Source organism: Dama dama, chromosome 9 (genome assembly GCF_033118175.1).
Source record: "Dama dama isolate Ldn47 chromosome 9, ASM3311817v1, whole genome shotgun sequence".
NCBI classification, from domain to species: domain Eukaryota; kingdom Metazoa; phylum Chordata; class Mammalia; order Artiodactyla; family Cervidae; genus Dama; species Dama dama.
Window position 1 is genome coordinate 21,670,403 of NC_083689.1, and position 23,877 is coordinate 21,694,279.

Sequence of the window (23,877 nt, forward strand, 5' to 3'; positions counted from 1 at the left end):
CATGACTGAGTGACTAACACTTTCACTTTCAGGCTTCAAATGATGTCACTATGGCTGAGCTTCTCTATCCTGGAGTACCTCACGGGTGGGAAGTGGCTGCAAGCAGCACCAGGCTTATAGCCTTCCAAGATCAGAAGTATACACTGAAGCTCCAAGAACACACGAAAAGATGCTCAACATCATTAGTCTAGTAGGAAAATGCAAATCAAAACCATGAATACCATTTCACATCCACTCAGTTGGCCATAATTTTCTTTTTTTTTTTAAGCCAGGAGGTAAGTGCTGATGAGAACATGGAGAAATTGGAACCCTTGTGGGTTGCTTATAGGAATGTAAAATGGTACCACAGGGTGGAAAAGAGTTTACCAGTTCCTTAACAAGTTAAACAGAGTCACCATGTGATCCAGCAATTCCACTCCTAGGCATATAGACCAAAGAACTGAAAACAGGTTTTCAAAGAAATATTTGTACAGAAATGTTCATTGCAGCACCATTTTTTCTTTTTTAAAAATTAATTTTATTCAAGTATAGTTGATTTACAATGTTTTGTCAATTTCTGCTGTATAACAAATAATTCAGTTATATATATTATTTATATATATTATTCTCTTTTAAAAATTTAGCTGGAAGATAATTACTTTACCATGTTGTATTGGTTTCTGCCATAGAGCAACTTGAATCAGCCATAAGTATGCATGTGTCCCCTCCCTCTTGAGCCCTCCCACCCCCAGCCCTATCTCACCTCTCCAGGATGTTATAGTGCATCAAGTTTAGCCCCTGCGTTATACAGCAACTTCCCACCAGTTAGCTATTTTCCATATTGTAATGTACATGTTTCCAAGCTACTCTCTCAATTTGTCCCACCCTCTCCTTCCCCCACTGTGTCCACATGTCTGTTCTCTATGTCTTTGTCTCCATTTTGCCCTGCAAATGGGTTCATCAGTACCATCTTGCTAGATCCAGTATACATGCATTAATATACAGTATGTATTTCTCCTTTTGACTTACTTCACACTGTATAACAGGCTCTAGGTTCACTCACCTCACTAGAACTGACTAAAATTCATCCCTTTTTATGGCTGAGTAATATTCCCTTGTATATATGTACCACAACTTTATCCATTCATCTGTTGATGGACCTCTGGGTCGCTTCCATGTTCTAGATATTGTAAATAGCATTACAGCACTATTGATAAGAGCCAAAAGGTGGAAATAACCAAAATGTTAATCAATGAATAAACAAAAGTAGTATATCCATACAGTGGAATATCATTCTGCCTTTAAAAGGAATGAAGCACTGACACATGATACAATATGGATGAAGCTTGAAAATATTACACTCAGTGAAAAGTCAGACACCAATGGGCACATAGTCTATGATTTCATGTTGTGAAATGTCTAGAACAGATAAATCCACAAGGGAAAAAATCAATCAGATTAGTGGTTGCTAGGGGCTGAGAGGGGGCATCCCAGGGGACACTCGTGGTAAAGAACCTGCCTGCCAATGCAGGAGACTTGAGACTCGGATTCAATCCCTGGGTGGGGAAGATCCCCTAGAGGAAGGCATGGCAACCCACTCCAGTATTCTTACCTGGAGAATGCCATGGACAGAAGAGCCTGACAGGCTACAGTCTATGGGGTCACAAAGAGTTGGACACGACTAAAGTGACTTAGCACACATGCACACAGGGGCTGAGAGGAGGAAATGGGGAGTGAGTGCTCATTGGTATAGGGTTTCCTTTTGGGGTGAAGAATATGTCTTGGAAAACTAGATAGGGGCAATGGTTACCCAATGTTGATAAGGCTCTAGTTGCTTTTGAATTGTACACTTAAGTATAGTTTCTGATTAGTCTTAGGTTAGGTAAATTTCACCTCAGTTAAAATTTAATAAAGCTCCCAGAGTCAGTCTTGGCTGGTGTCCCGCCTCCCCCCAATCAATCCCAGTAGCCAGAAGGATGCAGCTGTTTGATTAGCCAGACTTGGGTACATGATTCCTCTGCAGAAGGAGGGGAGCCTCAATCTGACTATGACTGATCTGGGGGGAAGAGGGAACAAGTAGGAGTTGAAGTCCAGTATTAAGCCCGTGCCTGTCCTCCAGAGGGGCTGCCATTTAAAAACACACACGTTCATATTGGCCCCCAGGGGGAGCCCTCGGATCGAGGACTGTTGCCAGGGAGAAATAAAAAGGAGAGGGGCTTCCCTGGTGGTCAAGTGGTCGGGTTCACTTGCCAGTGGAGGGGACACAGGTTCGATCCCTGGTCTGGGAAGACTGCACATGCCATGGAGCAACTAAGTCTGTGCACCACAACTACTGAACCTGTGCTCTTGAACCTGGGAGCTGCAACTCCTGAGCCCATGTGCTGCAACTATCAAAGCCCAGGCACCTACAGCCTGAGCTCTGCAAGAAGAGAAGCCGCCACAATGAGAAGCCCACACCCTGCAATGAAGAGTAGCCCCCACTTACTGCAACTAGAGAAAGCCAGTGCTCGGCAGTGAGGACCCAGTGCAGCCAAGAAATAAATATATATCTTTTAAAGGAGAATGATGCTAAGAGAGGAAACATTGCAAATGTCCAGTGTAGCAGCCTTTTCTGGGGAAATGCCTTGTGGCACATAGTTTGGGTCTGCTCCAAAACCATTCATGGGACTTCTCTATAGCTCAGATGCTAAAGAATCTGCCTGCAGTGCAGGAGGCCTGGGTTTGATCCCCGGGTCAGGAAGATCCCCTGAAGAAGGAAGTAGCAACCCACTCCAGTATTCTTGCCTGGAGAATCCCATGAATAGAGGAGCCTGGCAGGCTAGAGTTCATGGGGTCTCAAAGAGTCGGACACGACTAAGTGACTAACGCACACACCCAAAACCATTCATGGCTCCCCATTGCCTATGGGACAAGGGCCAAGTGCCTCTGTATGACATTTAAGGTCTGCTCTGATTTGAAATTAACCTGGGGTAGGTCTCTGACATCCCCATTGGACTCTGCTCCAGCTTGGTCTTATTCAGCATTGCTGTGAATGGCTGTGTGTACATTTGTGGCTGGCAGGAAACTGGGAGGTATAGGAAGCATTCTGTAGTAGTTGGACTCGGGTCAGGAGGCCAGAAAGAGGGTTCCAAAAAAAGTCTGGGAAGGCTGAAGCACCTAAAAGGTGAAAGAAAGATAGTGTAATTAATACCAAGCGTTCCCTTTGGGTGCAAGTAAACTGGGACACTAGAGGGCGATAGAGACCTAATACAGCAGTTCAGTTACAGACGAGCTAAACTCACTACTTCCAAAACGTTACATTCTACCTGTGGGAGTCCTGCTTCAATTTCACTCTTTGTAACAAATTTGAATGACATGTATCACTCATGCATTCTGCCAAGTGCTCAAATTGCTATCTGCTTTTGTTCTTTAGATCTACTCCCTTTGCTCACAGTGATGTATTTGAATAGGAAACATTGTGTCACTTCCAAAAGTCACTTGTCACAGATACAAAATAACCATAAAACTAGATACAGTAACAACAAAAAATTATTAACTGCAGCTCAGTGATTCTTAGCCCAGTCTGCACATAGAATCTCCAGTTGATTTTTTAAAAATTTTAATTGAAATATAGGTGATTTATAATGTATTAATTTCTGCTATATAAAAATGATTCAGTTAAACATACATACATACATATATATATATACATTCTTTTAAAAATTGTTTTCCATTATGGCTTATCACAAGATATTGTATATAGTTCTCTGTACTATACAATAGGAGCTTGTTGTTTACCCAGCTGATTTTAAAGACATGTTGGAAGAGGGCAGAGATACAGATAAAAAACTGGTGGTTACCAGAAGAAAGGTGAGGAGAGCCGAAATAGGTGAAGGGGATTAAGAGGTACAAGCTACTAGATGTAAAAAAAAGTTACGAGGATGTAATATATAGCACAGAGAATATAGCCAATATTTTATCATAATCTTATATGGAGTATAATCTATAAAAATATTGAATCACTATGTTATACATCTGAAACTAATATTGTAAGTCAACTATCTGAGTGCTAAGTGCTAAGTCACTTCAGTCATGTCTCTTTCCGACCCTCTGGACTATACCCATAACCTTTACGCTCCTCTATGGAGTCCTTTTTAAAGTTTTTTTTTTAAGCACTTATTTTTATTTATTTGGCTACACCAGGTCTTACTTGCGGCACATGGGATATTTTGATCTTCATTGCAGCATGTGGGATCTTTAGTTGTGGCATGCAAATTCTTTTGTTGCAGCAATAGGATCTAGTTTCCTGACCAGGGATTGAACCTGGGCCCCCTGCATTGGGAGCGTGGAGCCTTAGCCACTGGACCACCAGGGAAGTCCCATGAAGAAGCCTTTGAATGTGGGTGGGCTTAGAGTATGGTGGAAGTGACTCCATGTGACTTCTGAGGCTAGTTCATGCAAGGCAATGCAGCTGTCTATTATTTTGGGGGGGATACCCACTCTTGGGACCCAGCCACCACCATGCTGTGAGGAATCCCAAGCCACCAAGTGCAGGAGCCCACGTGGAGAAGAACCAACAGCTGGCACCAACTTCCTGGCGTGATGAGTGAGTTGTGTTGGAGAGGTTCTTCATTCAGCCTCAGTGAGTTCACATCATGAGGGGCAGAGATAAGCCGTTTCTGCCAAGCCTTGCCCAAATTACAGATGCTTGTAACATCTGGATAACGTGTGTCAATCATGCATGCATGCGTAGTTTCTCAGTTGTATCTGAATCTCTGTGACCCTATGGACTGTAGCCCGCCAGGCTCCTCTGTCCATGGGATTTTTCAGGCAAGAATACTGAAATGGGTTGCCATTTTCCTCCTCCAGGGGATCTTTCCGACCAAGGGATCAAACCTGAGTCTCCTGTGTCTCCTGCATTGCAAGTGGATTCTTGACTCACTGAGCCACTGGGTTGTCAATCACGCATTCTGCTCAAATTACTATTTGCTTTAAGTTTTTCTTTAAATCTATTCCCTTCAGGCACACTGATGTAGATAGGAAAAAATGTGTCACTTCCAGAAGTCCTTTGTCACAGATCAAAAATAATCACAAAAATTAGATACAATAACAACAGAAATGTTATTAACTGCAACTCAGTAATTCTTGACCCAGTCTGCACAAGAGAATCCCCAGCTGAATTTCCAAAAGGGGGAATGGGTGACCTGGCCCTTTCTTACTTCAAATGAATGAAACCAAAATCTCTGAAGGTGACTGGGTCCCAACAACAGTTTAGTGTTGTTCCAAGTCACTCAGTTTAGGGTGGTTTTTTATACAGCAGATGACAACCAGAGCAACTTTGTGTACAATGCCAACTTCTAACTTTGTTGTTGTTGCTGATTCGCTAAGTTTGTGTCTGACTTTTTGTGACCACTTGAACTGTAGCACACCAGGCTCCTCTGTCCTCCACTATCTCCTGGAGTTTGCTCAAATTCATGTCCATGGAGTTGGTGATGTTATCTAACCATCTCATCCTCTGCTGTCCTCTTCTCCTTTTGCCTCCAATCTTTCCCAGCATCAGGGTCTTTTCCAGTGCTTCAGCTCTTTGCATCAGGTGGCCAAAGTATTGGAGGTTCGGCTTCAGCAGCTTGTAACAATATCTAAACATTGTACCTTCCTCTGAAAGAAATCAAGTGTTCACCTTCAATGTCATTCAAGTCTCAGCCTCAACCCTACTCCCTCCCCACCAGGAAGTCTTCTTTGATTTCCTTAGAGATGCTCTCGTCGGGGAGGCTGCTGGTAGTGCCCGCCTACTAAGCAGGCACTAAGACACAGGTGGCAGATATGTAGCTCTGGACTCTCTGTGGGTCCCTGACTCTGGCATATACTGGACATGGGACATTGGACAATGCAATAACCTCATCTGAGCTTCGGTTTCCTCACCTGTAAAATGAGGGCAACAACACCTACCTCTTCATATTGCGATGATTAAATGAGTTTAAAATTCATCCTCTGGAGCTTGTATACAGCAGGTGTTGGCCAGGATATGGCCATACTAATGAGAAAACGGAGCAGCGCTCTGCTTACCTCCTCAAGGAAGGAAAACAGCTGTTCAGTTTTAGGCAATGGATGCTTTTTTTTTTTTTTGACCACACTTGACTGGGCTGTGCAACTTGTGGGATCTAATTCCTGTACCAGGGAACACAGGCCTTTGGCAGTGAGAGCATGAAATTCTAGCTACTGGACCACCAGGGAATTCAACATATTTACATTTTAAAATTACTTTACCATTCTAACTTTGAATGAATGAATTAATTTTTGTCTGCTGTGGGTCATTGTTGCTTCAAGTGGGCTTTCTCTAGTTGTGGTGATTGGGGGCTACCCTCTAATTGCAGTGCATGGGGTTCCTGTTGCACTGGTTTCTCTTGTTGCCCAGCATGGGCTTGTGGCACAAGGGCTTTAGTTGCTCCTCAGCCTATGGGATCTTAGTTCCCCCAACCAATGATCAAACTTCTGTCCCCTACATTGGCAGGTGACTCTTAACCACTAGACCACCAGGGAGGTCCCAACATGTTTACTTTTCATTATATAAGCTTCCCATATACAGAAAAGTATAGAGATCAGTTTGATGAAATCCTATATGCCCATCATTTAGATTGAACAGTTCTTAACATTTGCCATATTTTCGTCTAGTTTTTATTTTTTATTTTTTAAATTAATGTGTTTTAAAGGCAATTAGCCTGGTGGCATTTTAGCCCTGTGCAGCTTTAAAAAGTAAATAATTTTTCTACACAACTGTAATTCCATGATCACACCTAACCAATTACAAGTTGAAATATAATCCAATTCAAGTTCAAATTTCCCCAGTGACACAGCTGGTTTATTCAAAGCTAAGATCCAATGAAGGACCTTACATTGCATTTGGTTGTGACACCATCTCTGAACTCTGAATGGTTCTCATGTCTTTTCTCCCAGACTGTTGAGAGTTTCACCTTCTGAATTTGTTCGATTGCTGCTGCTTCTTCCTTTGTTTTCTATTTTTTTCACTGCACCATGTGTGACATCTGGGGACATTAGTACCCCCAACCAGGGATTGAACTCACACCCCACTGCAGTGAAAGCCCGGAGTCTTAACCACTGGACCACCAGGGAAATTCCTTGCCTGATTTCTTCTCATGGTGTCACCTCCCATGATCACATACCCTGTGTGTTTCCTTTGTAAACTGGAACTAAAGGTATGATTCAAATTAAATATTTGGGGCAAGAATAACTTCTTCTTTGGTGTTGTGTATTGCCCAATTTTTCCCCTCTGCATCTAGCAGGCAATCTGTGAAGAGGTCATGGTGGACATGATGTTATACTCTCCAGTCTCCCACGGACTTTTCAGTTAATGGTCGACTGTCATCTGCAATGATTAGCTCATTAGGGGTTTCAAAACAGTGTTGTTATTTTTTTCTGTCATCCTTTTATTAATAACATTATTATTGGTTGGCATCGTTGTTTAGCATTATTGTTGCTTATTTTCTCAGTATGACCTCCAACACCCCCCACCAAAAAAAAAAAAAAAAAAAAAAAAAACCCAGGTGGCCCTGCCCTAGGTTTAAAAGTACAGTGTTACTATGTACTATGACATTGACTCTCTTAGCAGTTCCTATCTGGGCTTCTTTTAATTCCAAAGTAACTGATTTTCCGACGTTCTTCATCACAAAGCACCGGCCACACAACCTAATAAATATTTTGCGAGCATGCTCAGTTGCCTCCTGCTTTTTGCGACCCTGTGGACTGAAGCCCGCCAGGCTCCTCTGTCCACGGGATTCCTCAGCCAAGAATACTGGAGTGGGTAGCCATTTCCTCCCCGAGGGGATCTTCCCTACTCAGGGATGGAACACACGTCTCCTGCGTCTCCTTACATTAGCAGGCGGATTTTTAAATTTCTACCACTGAGCCTGACACTTAAATGAGAAATGTGGGGGGGGGGGGTACCCAAACAAACCAAAAAACCCCGATTTTTAATCTTATAGAAGGAATTTAAAATAATTGCACAAGGGGCCCCAAATCGCAGGCAGAAGTCCTAATGTCCACAAGAAAAGTGGCTTACAAGATCATGAAAAAGATGGGGCGATACGTTAACGTCCGATCTAAACAGTTTACAAGTCACAGTGAAGGTATATATTCATGGGTAAATTAAAAATCGGTTTTTGGAGGGATTGGCATGATAATTTTCGGGAATAAATTGAGAATGTCTTGGTTATGTCAATGTAGCTGGTATCAGATTTGTATCATTCAGACTAGCATGAACTATCATCAAAAGGTACTGTGATATAGTCCCCATTTTACTGATGCAAACTGACCCTCGGAGGAGGAAGGGAGTGAACCATAATAGAGATCCAGGATTGTAAAATTAATCTGTAGTTCCAGAGCCCAGGGCTCATTCCATCACACAGTAGCAACACGTGGCTAGGAAACAAAAATGTCCCAGGGGATGCCTCTCCAGCCTTCCAACCGCCAGCTCAGCTCGGGCCCAGGGAGGCTCGGGCCCCAGGGATGCTCGGGCCACCGGGTAGCGCCCCCTGCGGACTACAGTGCGCAGGCGCGGCGCGCTCGTCCCGCCCCCGCCCCCCTCCACGTGCGGCGCACACCTCGCGCTCCCTTCTGCTGGGCTAGCCTCGCGCCTCCCTCCCTCCCTCCTCCCGCCCCTCCGGTCCGGGCCTCCCATTGGCTGCGGGCTTCGTCCCTCGGACCGCAGCCCGGCAGGCCCCCACCAGGCCGGAAGTCCCACCCCACGAGTGGCTGCCCGTATCGTCGATTGGCCCAGACATCTGTCAGTCCGGGCGGCTGGCCCGAGTCGGCGGCGGGGGCCCGCGGTCGGTGCGCGACCCGGGCTGGCGGCGGTTTCCGGTTCCGCGGGGCTGGCGGGCGGGCGGGCGGCCGGGAGCGGCGGCGGCGGCGCCTGACAGACAATGAGGGCGGCGGGGCGGCGCTGAGCGGCGGCGGCGGCGGCGAGCGACGCGGGGCCCGGGGGCGGGGCGGGGCGCCAGCCATGGACAATCAGGTGAGGAACGGCCGCGCCGCCCCAGCGCAGCCCGCGCCGCCCGCCGGGCTCCCTCCCTCCCTCCCTCCTTCCCTCCCTTACCCGCCCGCCCGGCCCGGCCCTCCTCGGTCCCGGCCTCTCCGCTCCGGCTCGGCGCCCGCCCGCTCCGCTTTGTGCGCGCCCACCGCTCTCCCGGGCCTTTATGTGGGGCGGGGGTGCCCCTCCCCCATCCGCGACCCCTGCCGGGTTACAACGCCTCAGACTCCCCTGGGAATCTCGGTCCCTCGCTGCCCAGAGCCCCCTGGGATGGCCCTCGCAACCCCGGTCCGGCCCAGATCCCCGTGGGACACCTCTTGTGACCCCACTACAACCCAGACCCTCTGGGACCCTCCTCGGGACCCCAGCCTGGCCTGGATTACTCTGGGACTCCCCTTGCGACCCCAGTCCGACCCAGAGCCCCCCGGGACATCCTTCCGGACTCTGGCCCAATCATGACTCTCCACAGCCATCTCCGGGGTCCCTTTAGAGTCCTTTGATCCGACCTGTACCCCCTTTCCTCTCTGAATCCAGGGCAGTTGGTGTCTCCTGCCTGCCCTGGCCCCTTGGCCCTGCTTCCCCTCACACTCTGTCTGTTCTCCACATTAAACCTTTGCTGGGGGTTGAGTCCCCCCAGAACTCCTGGTCTGCGGCCTCCTCCTTTGAACCCAGGCCCAGCCTAACCTCTCTCCCCTCTCATCCTGCCCCTGCCTCAGCCCCAGCTGAGCCTCAGCCCTCTCCTCAAACGCTGGCGAGGTCCCAGGCCTTTTCTCACCAGGACCCCGGCCTGCCTTGAACATCCTTCGTTTCGGATCTGGGCCGGCTTCCTCAGCCCCCTCTGCTCTGATCACTCCCCTTCGGGTTCCAGGGACCCAAAGGGCTGTTTCTTCACCTTCAGACCCTCTTTGACCAGATCCAGGGACCATTTCTGCTCTGATCTGGAGCCCCCACACCCTTCACATACCAGATGCCTCACTCCCCTCACTTTGGGCCCTCTTTGCCCCTGTGACCCTGACGTTGCCCCACATTGCTCCCCAGCCCCCCCCCCCCAGTCCAGAGCTAAATCTGGCTCCTGGAATCACAGCTATCCTCCTTGCAGAGACCCCCTTGTCTCTTTCCTGATGTTCATGGTCACCCACTTCCTTCCAACATCCCCTAGTCTGGTGCTGTGACTTTGACCCACTGTCCTCCTCCCAGCCCCTGTATACCCCCATGTTCCCTGCCTTCCCCAGCATCTTGGAGCCTCCACCCAGAGACTTGCTGCAAACCCAGGGTGTTCCCCAGCCCCCCAGACTCCCCACGGACCCTCTCCCTTTGGTCTGGCAACCCAGAGTCAGTTTCAGTAAACTCAAGCCAGGGACCATTGCAGCTCCCTACGTAGGATCAACTCTCTCTTCACCCTCATCTGCTGCCCCTGGCTTCCCGGGGCGTGAGGCCAGGAAAGGCGGTGTGGGGCTGTGGGGGTGGAAGCTGAATTCCCCGCTTTTAGTGAGGGCAGGTTGGGGCGTCCCTGGCTGCCGGCGCCACTCAGGCGGCTCTGGCTGGTGAGGCGCTGTGTGGCAGTTGGGTTTCAGGGGTGGGGGTGCAGGAGGCATACACCCCAGCCCATCCTGGCCGCCTGGTGGCCAGAATCACTGAGTCCTGTGCTTGGGGCACCCTCTCACTGCAATTTCACTTCAGCCTTGATACTGTACCTTTCTCTCAAGAGGTGAGGCATAGTTTATGACAGCTGAATGGGGATTTCTGCAGGGTGGGGTGAGTTCATTTCCCTTGAAGGGACCGAGCTCGAGGCCTCCGATGTTTATTGAGTTAGGAAACAAAATAGACCTTCAGTGTCCACTGTTAAGGCAGCTGGACCCTGGGAAAGTCTTGCTGGACAACCCGCAGGTGCAGAGCAAGACTTCTGCCCCTTGCCCCACTGGGCCCCCAAGGAGACATTTCAGGCCCATGGGCGTCCATCCACCTTGTGATGTGGGGGGCCCTTGGCAGGCTGTGGTTGTCTCTGTGAGTGAGACAGGGCAGTGTTCTGGGCTGGCAATGCAGGGAGACAACAGTCCTGCTCGGGGGGCAGGTGAGCCCCCTGGAACAAAGAGCGCCATTCCGCCATTGTCTGGTGTGACAGTTGCTGGCAGTTGTGATTCAAACTTGAACCAGAGTGAAAAAGTCGGTTCTTCCGTTGCATGAGCCGCATCTTAGGTGTTCAGGAACCACCACTCCTGAGGTTCCAGCCGCCTTGTTGGGCTGTGAAGAGGTGCCCTTTCCTCCATGGCAGGAGGTTCCACTGGACAGCGCTGCTCCAGATCTTTGCGCATGCAAGTGCAAGTGAAACCGGCCCCAGAGGAAGGCGCGTGCCACCCCAGTCCAGTTCTTCGTCTGGGCTGTGTTCTCATGCAAATGTGGGAGGCAGAGGCCCCAGCTCTGAGCCCTGTCCTTTCCTCACGGCCCCAGGGGAGGCAGGAGAGAATGGTGTCCCTTATCGATCTGAGTAGGTGAGCCAGCTGTAAGCTGTCCAGGAGGACTTCTGGTACGGGATCTGGGGGTGGGGTGGGGGTCGGGACCCTTTGAATCCAGCAGAGCCAGCCTTCTCTGCCTCCCCTGGGACGCCCCACACCTGTGAAGGCCTCAGTGTGATAAGGAACAGCGGGTCTCTCCCCCAGCCAGACCTGTTGCTTTGGGAGATTTTGGTTCTCTTGGCCTTCCTGGTGTGTTCTCTAGAACTTTCTGGCCCGGCTGAGAAAAGAGGGGATTCTGCATTTGGCTCTGGGCTCCCAGGGAAAAGTCATTCCAGTTCCCTTTGTCCTGACCATACACCCAACTGTCTGATCCCTCCAACCTCTAGTCTGTCGTTGCTCATTTGTTTCCTTCTGGATGTGATGGTGGGTTTTCCTTTTGGGCTGTGCGGTTGGGGGTCTCAGCGCCCTGTGCCTTCGTGCTTGGTGGGTAAGTCGTGTCCGACTCTTACGACCCTATGGACTGCAACCCATCAGGCTCCTCTGTCCTTGGGGTCGTCCAGGCAAGAATACTGGAGTGGGTAGCCATTTCCTCCTCTAGGAGATCTTCTCAACACAGGGATTAAACCCATATCTTGCATCCCCTTCATTGGCAGGTGGATTCTTTACCACCTCATCACCTGGGAAATCCATCTTAGTTCCCTGACCAGAGATCATATTTGTGCCTCCTGCAGTGGGAGTGCAGAGTCTTAACCACTGGCCACCAGGGAAATCTCAGGATGTGTATTTTTTTAGCGGGAACGTGGTGATGTATTTTGGGGGGCAGGTCTTTGCTTACTTAGGGGTCATGGCTAGCAGGCATATGATCTACAAAGATGGTGGGGAAGGAATGGGCCTGGCTACAGACTGAGCAGATGCTGAAAGTTTGCTGGGGGGCCGGGGGCTGCCTAGGGAGCTAGAAGTGGTGTCAGTGTCTGGGGGTTTTGCTCCCCAAAGGCCCAGGTGTTCCTCCCTTTGCAGAAATGTCGGACCTGGCTGCCGAAGTGGGCAGCCGACCCATTGAACCACAGGTTGAACTGATGCTAGATGACGCTTCGTCTGCTAAGCCTGGACTTGGGAACAGCTTTCTGTGTCCATGCTCTGCTGCTCTGGAAGGGAGGTGTGTTTCTCATGATGGAGGAAGGCCCTTGTTACAGAGGAAGAGTTGAGGCTGGGGGCGTGCTTGGGGATCTCTTGCTGTTTTGCCAGACCTTTCCAGAGAACCTCGGGACCTGGCAGAGCGCTAACGAGAGGGTGCCAGGGTCCTTCCCAACCCGGCTCTGAAGCTGTCACCCGGCAGATTGGCCTGCCAGCCTTTAAAGCTGTGTTGTAACGCACTTGAGAGCAGGGACCAGAGCCTAACAACTCCCCTTCGTGTCCCCCACGGTTTGTAATGTGAAGTTTTGCACTTAGCTTTACCAACTGTCAGTTTAATAAAAGGGGCTAGGAACCACTCCCTTTGTCACCAGGTCCACCGGCCCTGGAATAGATGCCTTCATCCGGTTGTTCATGTTCAGAATCTCCCAAGACTGTTCCCTGGAGAACTTTGGGGTCAACCAGCATATTGTCTGCATGTCGGTGGGCGTTCCCTACAGATTTAAAGTATTAATATATCTGGTACCAGGCCTCCCTGCTGGGCTGCTGGAGGTCAGGCTGCTCAGCCCCCTGACAACCCTGAGGATCATGGGTGTATTTGCTTAGCCCCATGGTCTGCTTAGGTGGCCCTAGTGGTAACGAATCTGCCTCCAATGCAGGCGATATAAGAGATATGGGTTCGATCCCTGGGTCGGCCGGGAAGATCCCCCTGGAGAAGGGCATGGCAACCCACTCCAGTATTCCTGCCTGGAGAATCCTTTGGACAGAGGAGCCTGGTGGGCTATGGTCCATAGGATCGCAAAGAGTCCGACACGACTGAAGTAACTTAGCACGCATAATGGTGGTCTGCTTGCTTATCCTTAGTGTCCCGAGACACATTCATGGAGTCCTTTCTTGTCACTTTGTCATTAACCTTGTGCCCCAGGACTGAGGCTGGTCAGAACCAGAAGAGGGTGCAGGGGCGGCCACCAGCCCTCTGTGGGCCAGTGGTCAGAGGCCCAGGCCCTCCTGTGGCTTTTGTGAGAGGTCCCCGCCTCTGGGCAGGTGGTCCCTGCTTGAGAGGATTGACACAGAGGGAGGGACAACTGGAGCCAACTCTGATTCAGTAGCTGCTTCAGGAGCCCCCACAGGGCCCCCAAGGAGAAAGTTGTGTGAAGAGCATTTTCTTTGGATTTGTGTGGCTATGGTTCCGTGAGGCCGGTCCCCCGCCCCCTCCCATCCCCTTTTGTGGCTGTGTGTGGACCACATGGCCAGTGACCCTGCTGGGTCCCGTCAGACTTGGCAGAATCATTCCAGGCCAATGAGGGGTCCCTCAGTGATTCCTTCCCCTGGGAGGGGAGGGGATTGTTCATCTGAGGGAATTCACAGCAGCCGCCAGACTTCAGGCATAACTAGGCCACTTGGTAAAGTTCAAATTCCCAGAGGGAAGGGTGTCTGCTGAAGAGAATTCCCACCAGAAGAGCGGGGGAAATCTTACAGACACTCGGTGTTGAAGACCTGCCTTTTGGGGCTGGGCGGCTGGCTGGGTTCTGGGTTTGAGGGCTTCAGGAAGGATCTGGGAGAGGAACTGTGGGCCCCAGGCTGGCAAGGCCTCCCGGTCCACACCTGGAGGGATCTGGGCTGGCCGAGCCGTTGGCCTGCTTTGCAGGACTTAGGATTCTGGCCGTGGGGTTCCAAGTGCCAACTGCCAGTTGGCCTGGAGTGAGGGTAGTGCCCGGCGGAGGCCCTCAGCCCAAGCTTAACTGTCCCCAGATGGCCCTGGGAGCCCTCGTTCCACTCAGGTTTTAGGGAGGTTTTCCCAGAGGTAGAATAGTTAACCCCTTCTGGGACAGGGTTGAAATGTGCCCCTTTGTTCTGGGCTTTTGTTGGAGGAGGGGGTGGTGAAGTAACCCCCAGATGAGATGCTGAACCAAGGCAGTGACCAAGGCCCGCCCTCGCCCTCGGAGGCTCTGCCATGTCCCAGCAGCCGAGTGGCAGGTGAGAGGCATCATTTGGGGCAGCACAGGCTTGTTAACCCGGTGGCAGCGAACCTCTCCAGCGGACACCCTTCCTGGAGCAGCGGCTGAGGGTCTGCTTCAGTTGCTTGGTTCTGTTGAACGGGGAAGGAGCCCAGGTGGAGTTGGGAGGGAGGGGCAGAGCAGGTAATAAATTACTGAGACTCGCCGAGCTGGAGTAGCTGGCAGGGGGGACTCAGCCTAGCCTGCCTCTGCTTCAGCGTAGCCTGAGCGTCTCACTGATTCGGTGTTTTTTTCCCTCATATCGTGTCCCCAGATCTGTGTGATTTCCCATCTTTACTTCTCAGAAGATTCCAGCACTTGAAGGAGACCCCCTCTCCTGGGTGCAGCGGTGCATGGCATGGTCCTCGGCCCCTGGGGTCTGGGGTTGTTGAGGCTGAGCTGGCGCCAGCCCCCGAGGGCAGAGATGCTGCCTGGGCCCAGGCGGGGCTTTGGGCATGGCCTGTCGGCAGCAAAGATTACCCACTGCGCTTCAGAACCTCCCTGTTTACTTTGGCCTGTGGCGCGACTTTCTGGCACTCCCATCTTCCCCCTCGCATGGAACTGTGGTCTTCCCTTCTTTCACAATCACGGCTTGGCTGCCTGCTGGTGTGCCCTGGGTGGGAACCCCACGTGATGAGACATGCCAGGCGGGCGGCCGAGGTGGGAGCAGGGTTGTGGATCTCCGGCCAAGTGAACAGCAGACCTGGGATTTAATTCTAAAGTACCAGAAGCTGTTCCCAGGGTCTCGTCATCATGATCTGGCTTCCCACCTGGAACCTTGCCCACAGTCCAGGGATTGTCTCCTGACTCCTCAGCGTTAGAACAGGTTGGAGAGAAACATGGAGTGTGTTACACACTTGTGTATAGGGTGTGTGAAGCAGAGTATGTTACACAGTCAGTATAGGGTGTGGGGGGTGATTATGGCCTATTCGGGACCATGTAAACATCATCGGGATTTGTTTATCTTGAACGTTGCCCATAAGCAGTGCTCTGTGAATAGAAGCTCGTGGCTGATTTGAGCATGACTTGTTTATCCAGACGTCCAGTCCTTTCCTCCAGCTTTTGGTAGGGTATTTCCCTTCGAATGTCCCCATTCCCCCGCCACTGCTCTGCCGGGCCGGGCTCCATGGGCATCACAGCCTTCCAGCTGCCCAGGGTCTCCTGTCTTTCCTCCATCCGCCCGCAGGCCCTCCCAGCTCCCTTATTTCAGGCTCCTCTTCTAGCCACTCCTTCCACTTGCCTCCCAGCAGGCTTGTGGTCTGTCTGTCCTAGTCTGCCTTCAGCCCAGACCATACACAGTTGCCCAGGGTACTTCTCACTCAGTGCTGTTTCCCTGACTCCATCACCTGCATGTAGCTGGTTCTCTTATGTTAAATTGAAATACTCCATCTGGATCCCCACCCCTCCTACCAGTGGGCCGGCCCTGAGGGGGGTCTCTCTGCTCTGTTTCCGAGCAGCGCCCCAGGACTGTGGTCCTGCCAGCAGGGGAGGGGCTCCTGCTGTTTTTACAGCTCACTCAGCACCCACAGCCTCCCACCATTCCGCACATGGAGACCACCCTATACTTAACCGTCACCTTGGCCCTTCCCCCCAGAATGTGCCGCTTAGAACTCCCTGATTTAGGAAGCCTCTCTAGTTTAATTCTGTGTGGTTGACACCTCGAGCAGTGTGGTTCCAGGATAGAGGGTAACTGGAGACAGCTGAAGGTGCTCAGGGGCAGGGTTGGGGTGAAGCACACCAAGGAGCTGGCTGTTTGCGGACGGTTGTGGAGACCAGGGCCTGCTTGGTTTCCAGTGTGGGGACCGATCAGATAGGGCTCTGGAGAGAGCAGCCCTGAGCCAAGGCTTCAGAGATGAGTGTAAGTTCAGTCTGCAAAGAAGTGAGTGAGGGCTCCCCGGTTGTGGGCTCACAGCCGGGAAGGAGCACGCATGCCTGGTGTGTTTGGGGATGGCTGGTGCCTGACAGAATGGGGAAGCAGGGTGTGTGTGTTCCCCGTGCACCCTTGGTTCACAGCCCCTATGGTGTGTCCAGAGCTTAGCAGCAGCTGCTTGTGAGTGAGGGCAGATATGTGCGCGTGCACGGCTCTGCAGCATCCTCTCTCTGAGTCAGATGAAAACGTGGTGAGTCAGGAGCACCCCAGAGTTGGGGAAACGCAGGCAGGAGGTGTGCTGAGGCTTATGGACTTGACTCAGACTGCGAAGGGTGAGCCCTGTGTCCCAGGCAGTGACCGAGCAGGCAGAGGAGGAGGGGAAGAGCAGGAGGATGCTGGTGGCGGGGTCTAAATGGGTAAAAGAGGCAGGCACCAGAGGGGCTGTGGCCCCTGGGGATGCTCGGGGGCTGGTAGTGGAAAGAGGGCGGAGGACGCAGAGAGAGGCTTCTGGTCCAGGCCCCAGCTGGTGAGCCCAGCAGGGGAGTCTCCAGGATGTGTGGGATCTGGCGGCCCACGTGCCCTTGGTTATCTTGGCACTTAGAAGCAAGTGTCCACTTGGCCTCTGCCTTCTTTGTAATGTTCTTGGTTTTGATACTAGGTGTCAGGCTCTGTGTGAAGGGAAGTTTGGGGAGGGTTTTCCAGGCCAGAGGGGTGTGTGCAGTGGGTCCCCATGGGCGCTCCAGAATTTGTGAAGTGTGGGGGCTGCTCGCTTAGGGGGGAGGGGCCAACACGTGTGCAAGGAGGGGAGTCTGGCTGCCGAGGCCATGGTCCACCTGCACCTGTCCCAGGTGGCTTCGTTCTTGCCGTGCCCCCCCCCCCCCCCCATTCTCACTGCAAACCATCGTTGGTGTGGGTGACTCAGGTGACCCTCAGGGTCTCTGTTCTCCGGAGGCACTCTGTGGGATGATGGATGACAACAGGGCTTTAATCAAGGACTGGTGTGGGTTGGTCAGTATAGCAGAGTGGCCCTCGGGTGACCGACACACACACATACAGCAGAGCCATCTCTCATGGCCACGTAGCAGCTCAGTCTCAGAGCCTTGGTTGCCTCACTTGTAGAGTGAGGTACAGCCCACCCTTCAGATTGGTGTGTTCTGCATTCGTATATTCATACAGTTGTGGACCAAAAATATTTGGGGAAAAAAGTTACAGAAGGTGCCAAAAAGTAAAACTTGAATTTGCTGGACCCTGGCACTGTTGACATAGCACTTACCTGTATTTACAACTGTTTGCATAGGATCTATGTTGTACGAGGTATTATAAGTAACCCAGAGATGATGTAAAGTCTGTAGGAGGATGTCCGTAGGTCACTTGTAAGTGTTAAGCCTTTTTATGCAAGGGGCTTGAGCATCAGTGGATCTTGGTACCCTCTGGTCCTGGCACCAGCCCCTCCCTCATGGGTCACACTTCTTTTTTCGGGAAATCTTGGTGAGGGTTACTGCCCCAGACAGGCTGCCAACCTAAGAGCAGACCAGGCAAGCCACTAGCAAGTGGTTTCTGTTGGTGGAGGGTGCTGAGAGGACCATATGGTCTGAAGAGCTGTGGGGGTGGGAGTGGGTGCTTTCAGACTGGGTGGTCAGGGAAGGCTTCCCTGAGGAAGCAGCTGTCAAGCTGAGACCTCAGTGAGAGGAGCCAGCCAGCTGTGCAGAGCCTGGGGGAGAGGAGACTGCAGGTGCCTGGGTCCTGGGGTGACTGGGGTGGAGATGCAGGGCCCCGAGTGGGCTTGCTGGGGAGAGAAAGCATGTAGAGCAAACACATGCTCCCCACCCCCTGTAATTGGAGCCTCCTGGAGTCCCTTCACTTTTGGGCTCTGTATGCTACCTGGGGTAGGGTGGGGGATGGATGGAGGGGGCGGCCCACATCCCAGGGCCCTGGGCTCTGCGCTGACCCTGCGCCTGCCTCTCTCCCCGCAGTGCACTGTCCAGGTCAAGTTAGAGCTGGGACACCGCGCCCAGCTGCGCAAGAAGCCCACCACGGAGGGGTTCACGCATGACTGGATGGTGTTCGTCCGCGGCCCTGAGCAGTGCGAGATCCAGCACTTCGTGGAGAAGGTGGTCTTCCGGCTACACGACAGCTTCCCCAAGCCCAAGCGGGGTGAGTGCCCCCCTCCCTGGGGAGCAGCTGGCCTGAACTCCTTGGCCAGCGCTGCTCTGCCTCCGCACAGGGGCGCCCCCACCCCCCACTTCCCCTCAGCTGTGAACTTGGTTGTCAGGAAAGCCCAGCAGAGCTGGTGACGGGTGTCTTGTGTCATTATTGAGGCTCTGGCTCTGAGGAGCACCAGAGTATGTGGCCCGGGTTGGAGGGTGGGCAGGGTGGTGTACGACCACCCCGTGAGTAAGCAGGAAGTTGCTCACTGGGCCCATGTCGGCAGAGGAGAGATGCCCTTTCCAGAGCCCCTGACGTGTGGGGCCGGACCAGAAAAGGCAGGCGTATGGCCCTTGCCTCCTCCTCGTTTCCCCCTCAGGCTGTCCTGTGCCTGCAGGCACAGAAGCTTGTCCAGGCCGCCAGGTCAGAGGCCACTTCCGGGAGACTTTGAGGGGGAGTCGGGGAGCTCTGTGGGGTCGGGGCCTGTCTGCCGCGTCACCGTTTGGTCCCTGCGTGAAGCCCAGCATGTCACAGGGGTCCCATAAGTAGGCCTCGGAGGGATGTGTTGATAAAGAAACAAAAGACTGCTCCAGAAGGGCTTTGGGGCAGGGAGAGCTGCTGCCAGGCTGCAGGGGGGGCAGGGGGTTCGGGGTGAGGCTTCACGGGGTGAGAGTATGGAGCCTGTCCTGGGACCTGCTGGGGCCTGGGCCAGTGCCGGCAAGTGTCTGACTGTCCAGCCAGGAGGGGACGTGTGTCACAGAAGTAGAAACTCCTGGTTCCGGGGGGACAGCAGCTCCAGATTCCTAGTGGCATAGTTAGTGGCCATTGTTCTTCCTTCTGGATTCTTCCATCAGCTTTCAGCTCTTCCTTTCCTTAATTTCTCCTTCCTGACTTTTCACTTCTCTTCCTTCTTCCCTCTCTCAGCCTCTTGGAGAGAGCAGATCGGAGTCCTGATAACAGCAGATACCTGGGAAGCACCTGGTGGTAGTAGTAGTAATAATAATGATGTATAGCACCTGGTAACGATAATAATACTACATGCCATTTATCAGACGTGTTGTGCTCATAAGCTCTTTTTGTTTGCCCCACGACCCTCTTTTACAGAAGGGGAAGCAGGCTCAGGGGTCTCGATAAGCTGCCTGAGCTTTATTTTTTTATTTTTTAATTTTTTTAAATATTTATTTATTTTATTTATTTATTTGGCTGTTCCCGGCCTTAGCTGCAGCATGTGGGATCAAGTTCCCTGGCCAGGGATTGAACCCTGGCCCCCTGCATTGGGAGCACAGAGTCTTAGCCACTAGACCACCAGGGAAGTCCCGCTGCCTGAGCTTTAAAGCAGGGCTCTGTGCACCGTGGGCAGGGTCTGCCTGTTTCGATTGGCGCTTGGTCACTCCCGTTCATTCCATGGTCACTGACTGTGCCATGAAACAGCAGAAGCCGGGCTGTCTCCTTCTGGCCGGGTGCCTGCTTTCCCTCTCCCGTCCAGTCCCCTTCTCTCCCAGTGGTGATTCCCATCCACTCGCAGAGACTCTGTGACGTTGGCAGGGGTGGTGGTGCCCAGCATCCCCTTCCATGTCTCAGTGTGGAAACTGAGGTCCCAAGAGGCCTAGTCACCTGTTAGTGGTCACGTGGAAGGGGCACATTCTCCCAGCTCCCAGTGTCTGAAAAATGGGTTTTGGGTGAAGCATACTGTTGTGCAGAGGCAGTTTGCAGTCAGAGTTGAGTAGCTGAACCGTCCTTGTTTGCAAAGCCTATTGGTGCAGCCTCTGTGTAGAGGGCAGCTGCAGCATGTGGTAGTGGTGGTTGTGTCACTTAAGTGGTGACCGACACTCTGCAGCCCCATGGACTGTAGCCCCCCAGGCTCCTCCGTCCATGGGGTTTCCCAGGCAAGACGACTGGAGTGGGTTGCCATTTCCTTCTCCAGGGGATCTTCCCGACCCAGGAATCGAACCCATGTCTTCTGCATTGGCAGGTGGATTCTTTACCACTGAGCCACCCTGCATCATGTGAATTAGATGGTAGATGCCTGTTTGCCGTTTGTTTAGTGATCAGGGAAAAACATAAGGTGAAGCAGCTAGTGAATTCCTTACAGGACTCCAGCCTCTGAAGTTATACTTTATGTGCTTAAAAAGTATCTTTTAAATCAGAGTATACACCCCACAGAGACCCCGCCGGGATGTACCTGGTGGGCATCTCCACCTCCCAACTCATCAGTGGTGGTCCCACCCCAGGGGCAGCCTTCTAGTCCTTTCTGGGTTGTGTCCTTTCCTTACCACTTTAAAGTGGTAGAAGTGAATTTACTTCTTATTTCTAGATTTTTCACTTTAAAAATTTGTTTAACTTTCTGGAGAAGGAAATGGCAACCCACTCCAGTACTCTTGCCTGGAGAATCCCATGGTCAGAGGAGCCTGGTGGGCTACATACAGTCTGTGGGGTCGCAAAGAGTCGGAAATGGCTTATCAACTGAACACACACAATGATTTGTGCACATTTTATATATAAAATGTGCATATATGAGCATACTGACCCTTAAAAAAAAAAAATTTAAGTTTCTAACATGAAAGCTCAGACTATTTCCTTAGCTTTGCCCTCTCACATCCCCACCAAGCGAGGGGTTTGCATTTGGCCACAGTTTGCTGCTGTATCCCTGGGGCTGAAAGGATACAGTAGGTGCCTTCTAAACGTTTGCCAAGAGAAAGGATGGGTTCTCCAAAGCTGTCGGCTTTGGCCAGGGTCTCCTGACTTTCCACTTAGGAAGAGAAGGGCAGGAGCAGCCTGTCTTCCTTGACCCTTATGCCCCTTCTGGGAGCTACACTCAACTTGGTTAAGGTTGTTCTGCTCCAGGTCAGAGAGTGAGTCTAGAAGTCGGTAACTGTGAGGGTCACTGACTGTATTGATGCTCTCCACCGTCCGGCTGGTTCTCTCTGAACTCTGGGTCACTTGCTCCAAGGAGAATGCTCAAGGTCACGCCAAGGTCAGATAGGATCTTTTTTGTCATCCTTGCTTAAAACTTGGCCCTGTTTTGGGACTTCCCTGCCGGTCCAGGGGACGTGGGTTTGATCCTTGATTTGGGAACTAAGATCTCACATTGTTGTTAATTATTCGCTAAGTCCTATCTGACTCTTTGCAACCCGATAGACTAGCCTGCCAGGCTTCTCTGTCCATGGGATTTTGCAGGCAAGAATACTGGAGTGGGATGCCAGTTCCTTCTCTCAGGGATCCTCCCAACCCAGGGATCGAACCCATGTCTCTCACATCTCCTGCATTGCAGGCAGATTCTTTACTGCTGAACCACCAGGGACGCTTAAGATCCCACATGCCATGGGGCAATTAAGCACGCATGCAGTAACTAGAGAGGCCATGTGCCACAACTGGAGAGGCCCCTGAGTGCACAACTGGAGAAAAGCCCTCATGCTGCAGTAAAGATTCAGCTCAGCCAAAAAAAGAAAAAAGAAATTTGGCCCCATTTACTCGGCTTCATATTTAGCCTGTGACTTTGTGAATACCTTTTGCTTCTTCCTCCCCATCCCTGCATTTGTCTTTTTCATCAGAGGTGCTTTGCCTTTTTCTCCATACCCCCATCATTTCATTTATTCAGTGGAGACTCCCCGCTTCCTCTGGATATTTCATTCCAGCCTCTTCCTGTTTTAATTAGAACTGGCTCCTCTCCAGACCACCTCATTAGCCATCACACTGGGACTTACTTTACTGTTCTCCTCAGGGATTCACCTAACACCCTATGTTTTGGTTCATTTTCCTGTTTTACTGGAGTAATTTGTCAAGAAGTTTCCCAAGAGACTAATCACTGAAGCAATTTCTGAAGAAAGGGGTGTAGGGAATAAAGTCTTAGTGTATCTAGAGTGCCCTGTTCTGGCCCCACGCTTGAGTGGTAGTTGAGCTGGGTATAATGTTCCGGTTGGAGAATGACTATCACTCAGAGCTTTGAACATGTTGCTTTGTCATCTTCTGAGGAATCTGATGCTATTGGTTTCTCGTTCTGTTGCAGGTGATGTGTTTTTTAGTGTCTTTGTTTTCTCCCTAGAAGGACTTAAGATGGTTTTTATGACCTTTCTGGGGACTTTTTTGGTTTGTTTGTTTATCATATTGAATGTTTTTTGGTTCATTTGTTCATCATGTTGGATATTTGGTGCCCTTCATTTTAGCTCTGGAAGATTCTCTTCTATTTCTCTGGGAATTTCTTTCCATCTGTTTAATTTCTGTTCTCTCTTTCTAGAATGCTTGTTATGTAAATTCTCTATGTTTAAATTTTCTCATCTGTAAAATGGGAACAAGTGCATTTGGCTCACAGTATTGTTGAGAGTTGATGGTATAAGATTCTGGGAATACTGCCTGGCACACAATAGGTGCTTTATGAATATTAGCTGCTGTTGACATGTGTTTAATCCACAGCGTTGTTTTTGCACCTCTCACCTTTCTTAAAAAAAATTTTTTTTTATCCCCACATTCTGGGAAATTCCTTTGACTTTATTTTCTGGTCTTTCTGTTGAATTAAACCATTGTAAATACTGTATTTGTAATGTCTAAGAGCCCTTTCTTACTCTCTAATTTTCATTTTTGAAAGTATCTTGTTTTCATTTGTTGAGCTGAATTGACTCATTGACTTCGGTTTTTTCTTTCCTTTTCCGAAGTTCTCTGGGAGAAGCTAAGGTGGCCTTGGGGAAGCCTGGGACAGCCTGGATCCTGAGCTGTGAGATGCCAGGCGGTGCAGGTTTCAGAGGGAATGAGAAAGTGGTGTGGGGTGGGCTGCATGTGACGTGCCCAGCCAGCACCCATGGAGGATGACCAAAGAGCAGGAGACCTGTTGGAATAGGGATTGGGGCTAAGGTCACCCCCACAGAGTCCCCTGCTTATTGTCCCCTGGGCAGGGCAACTCCTGACTTCTGGGTGGGCTGACTGTCCCTGACTCTGTCACTTCCGGGTGGGCTGACTGTCCCACTGAAGGTGACTTGCTCCCTCCTGGGGACCTTGGCTTTTGTCACCATCTGGACACCCGACACCGCAGACGTGGATAATGAATGAATGTAGCATTTGGTGGCAGTAATGACTCACATTCATGCCCCGAGGTCAGGTGACAGCTCTCCTGGTGCTCAGCTGAGGAGTTGGCCACTGGCGCCCCCAGGAGGCTCTGCTGCGGTGGGTCCTATGACCAGGTCATGACTGCCCCCTCACCCCTGGTAGGAAGTCAGGCCAGCCAAGCAAGTCTCATACCCCATGTGCCAGCCACGTGCAAGGTGCTGGCCTGTCATTATGTTCCAG

The 23,877-nt window shown here is 51.3% G+C and overlaps 1 protein-coding gene and 1 non-coding gene across 2 annotated transcripts in view; one reads left to right on the forward strand and one right to left on the reverse strand.

The window, feature by feature from the left end:
• Positions 1-8,931: 8,931 nt before the first annotated feature.
• The window catches only part of MLLT1 (MLLT1 super elongation complex subunit), a 64,821-nt gene continuing 49,875 nt past the window's right edge, over positions 8,932-23,877 (forward strand). The window contains exons 1-2 of the mRNA XM_061150578.1: positions 8,932-8,989; positions 18,429-18,609. Of these exons, the coding sequence (XP_061006561.1) occupies positions 8,978-8,989; positions 18,429-18,609 (193 nt within the window). The 5' untranslated portion in view covers positions 8,932-8,977. The remainder of the gene's footprint in view (positions 8,990-18,428; positions 18,610-23,877) is intronic.
• Positions 19,840-19,912, reverse strand: TRNAG-CCC (transfer RNA glycine (anticodon CCC)). The gene has a single exon. It is a non-coding gene; the product is annotated as a tRNA-Gly (tRNA).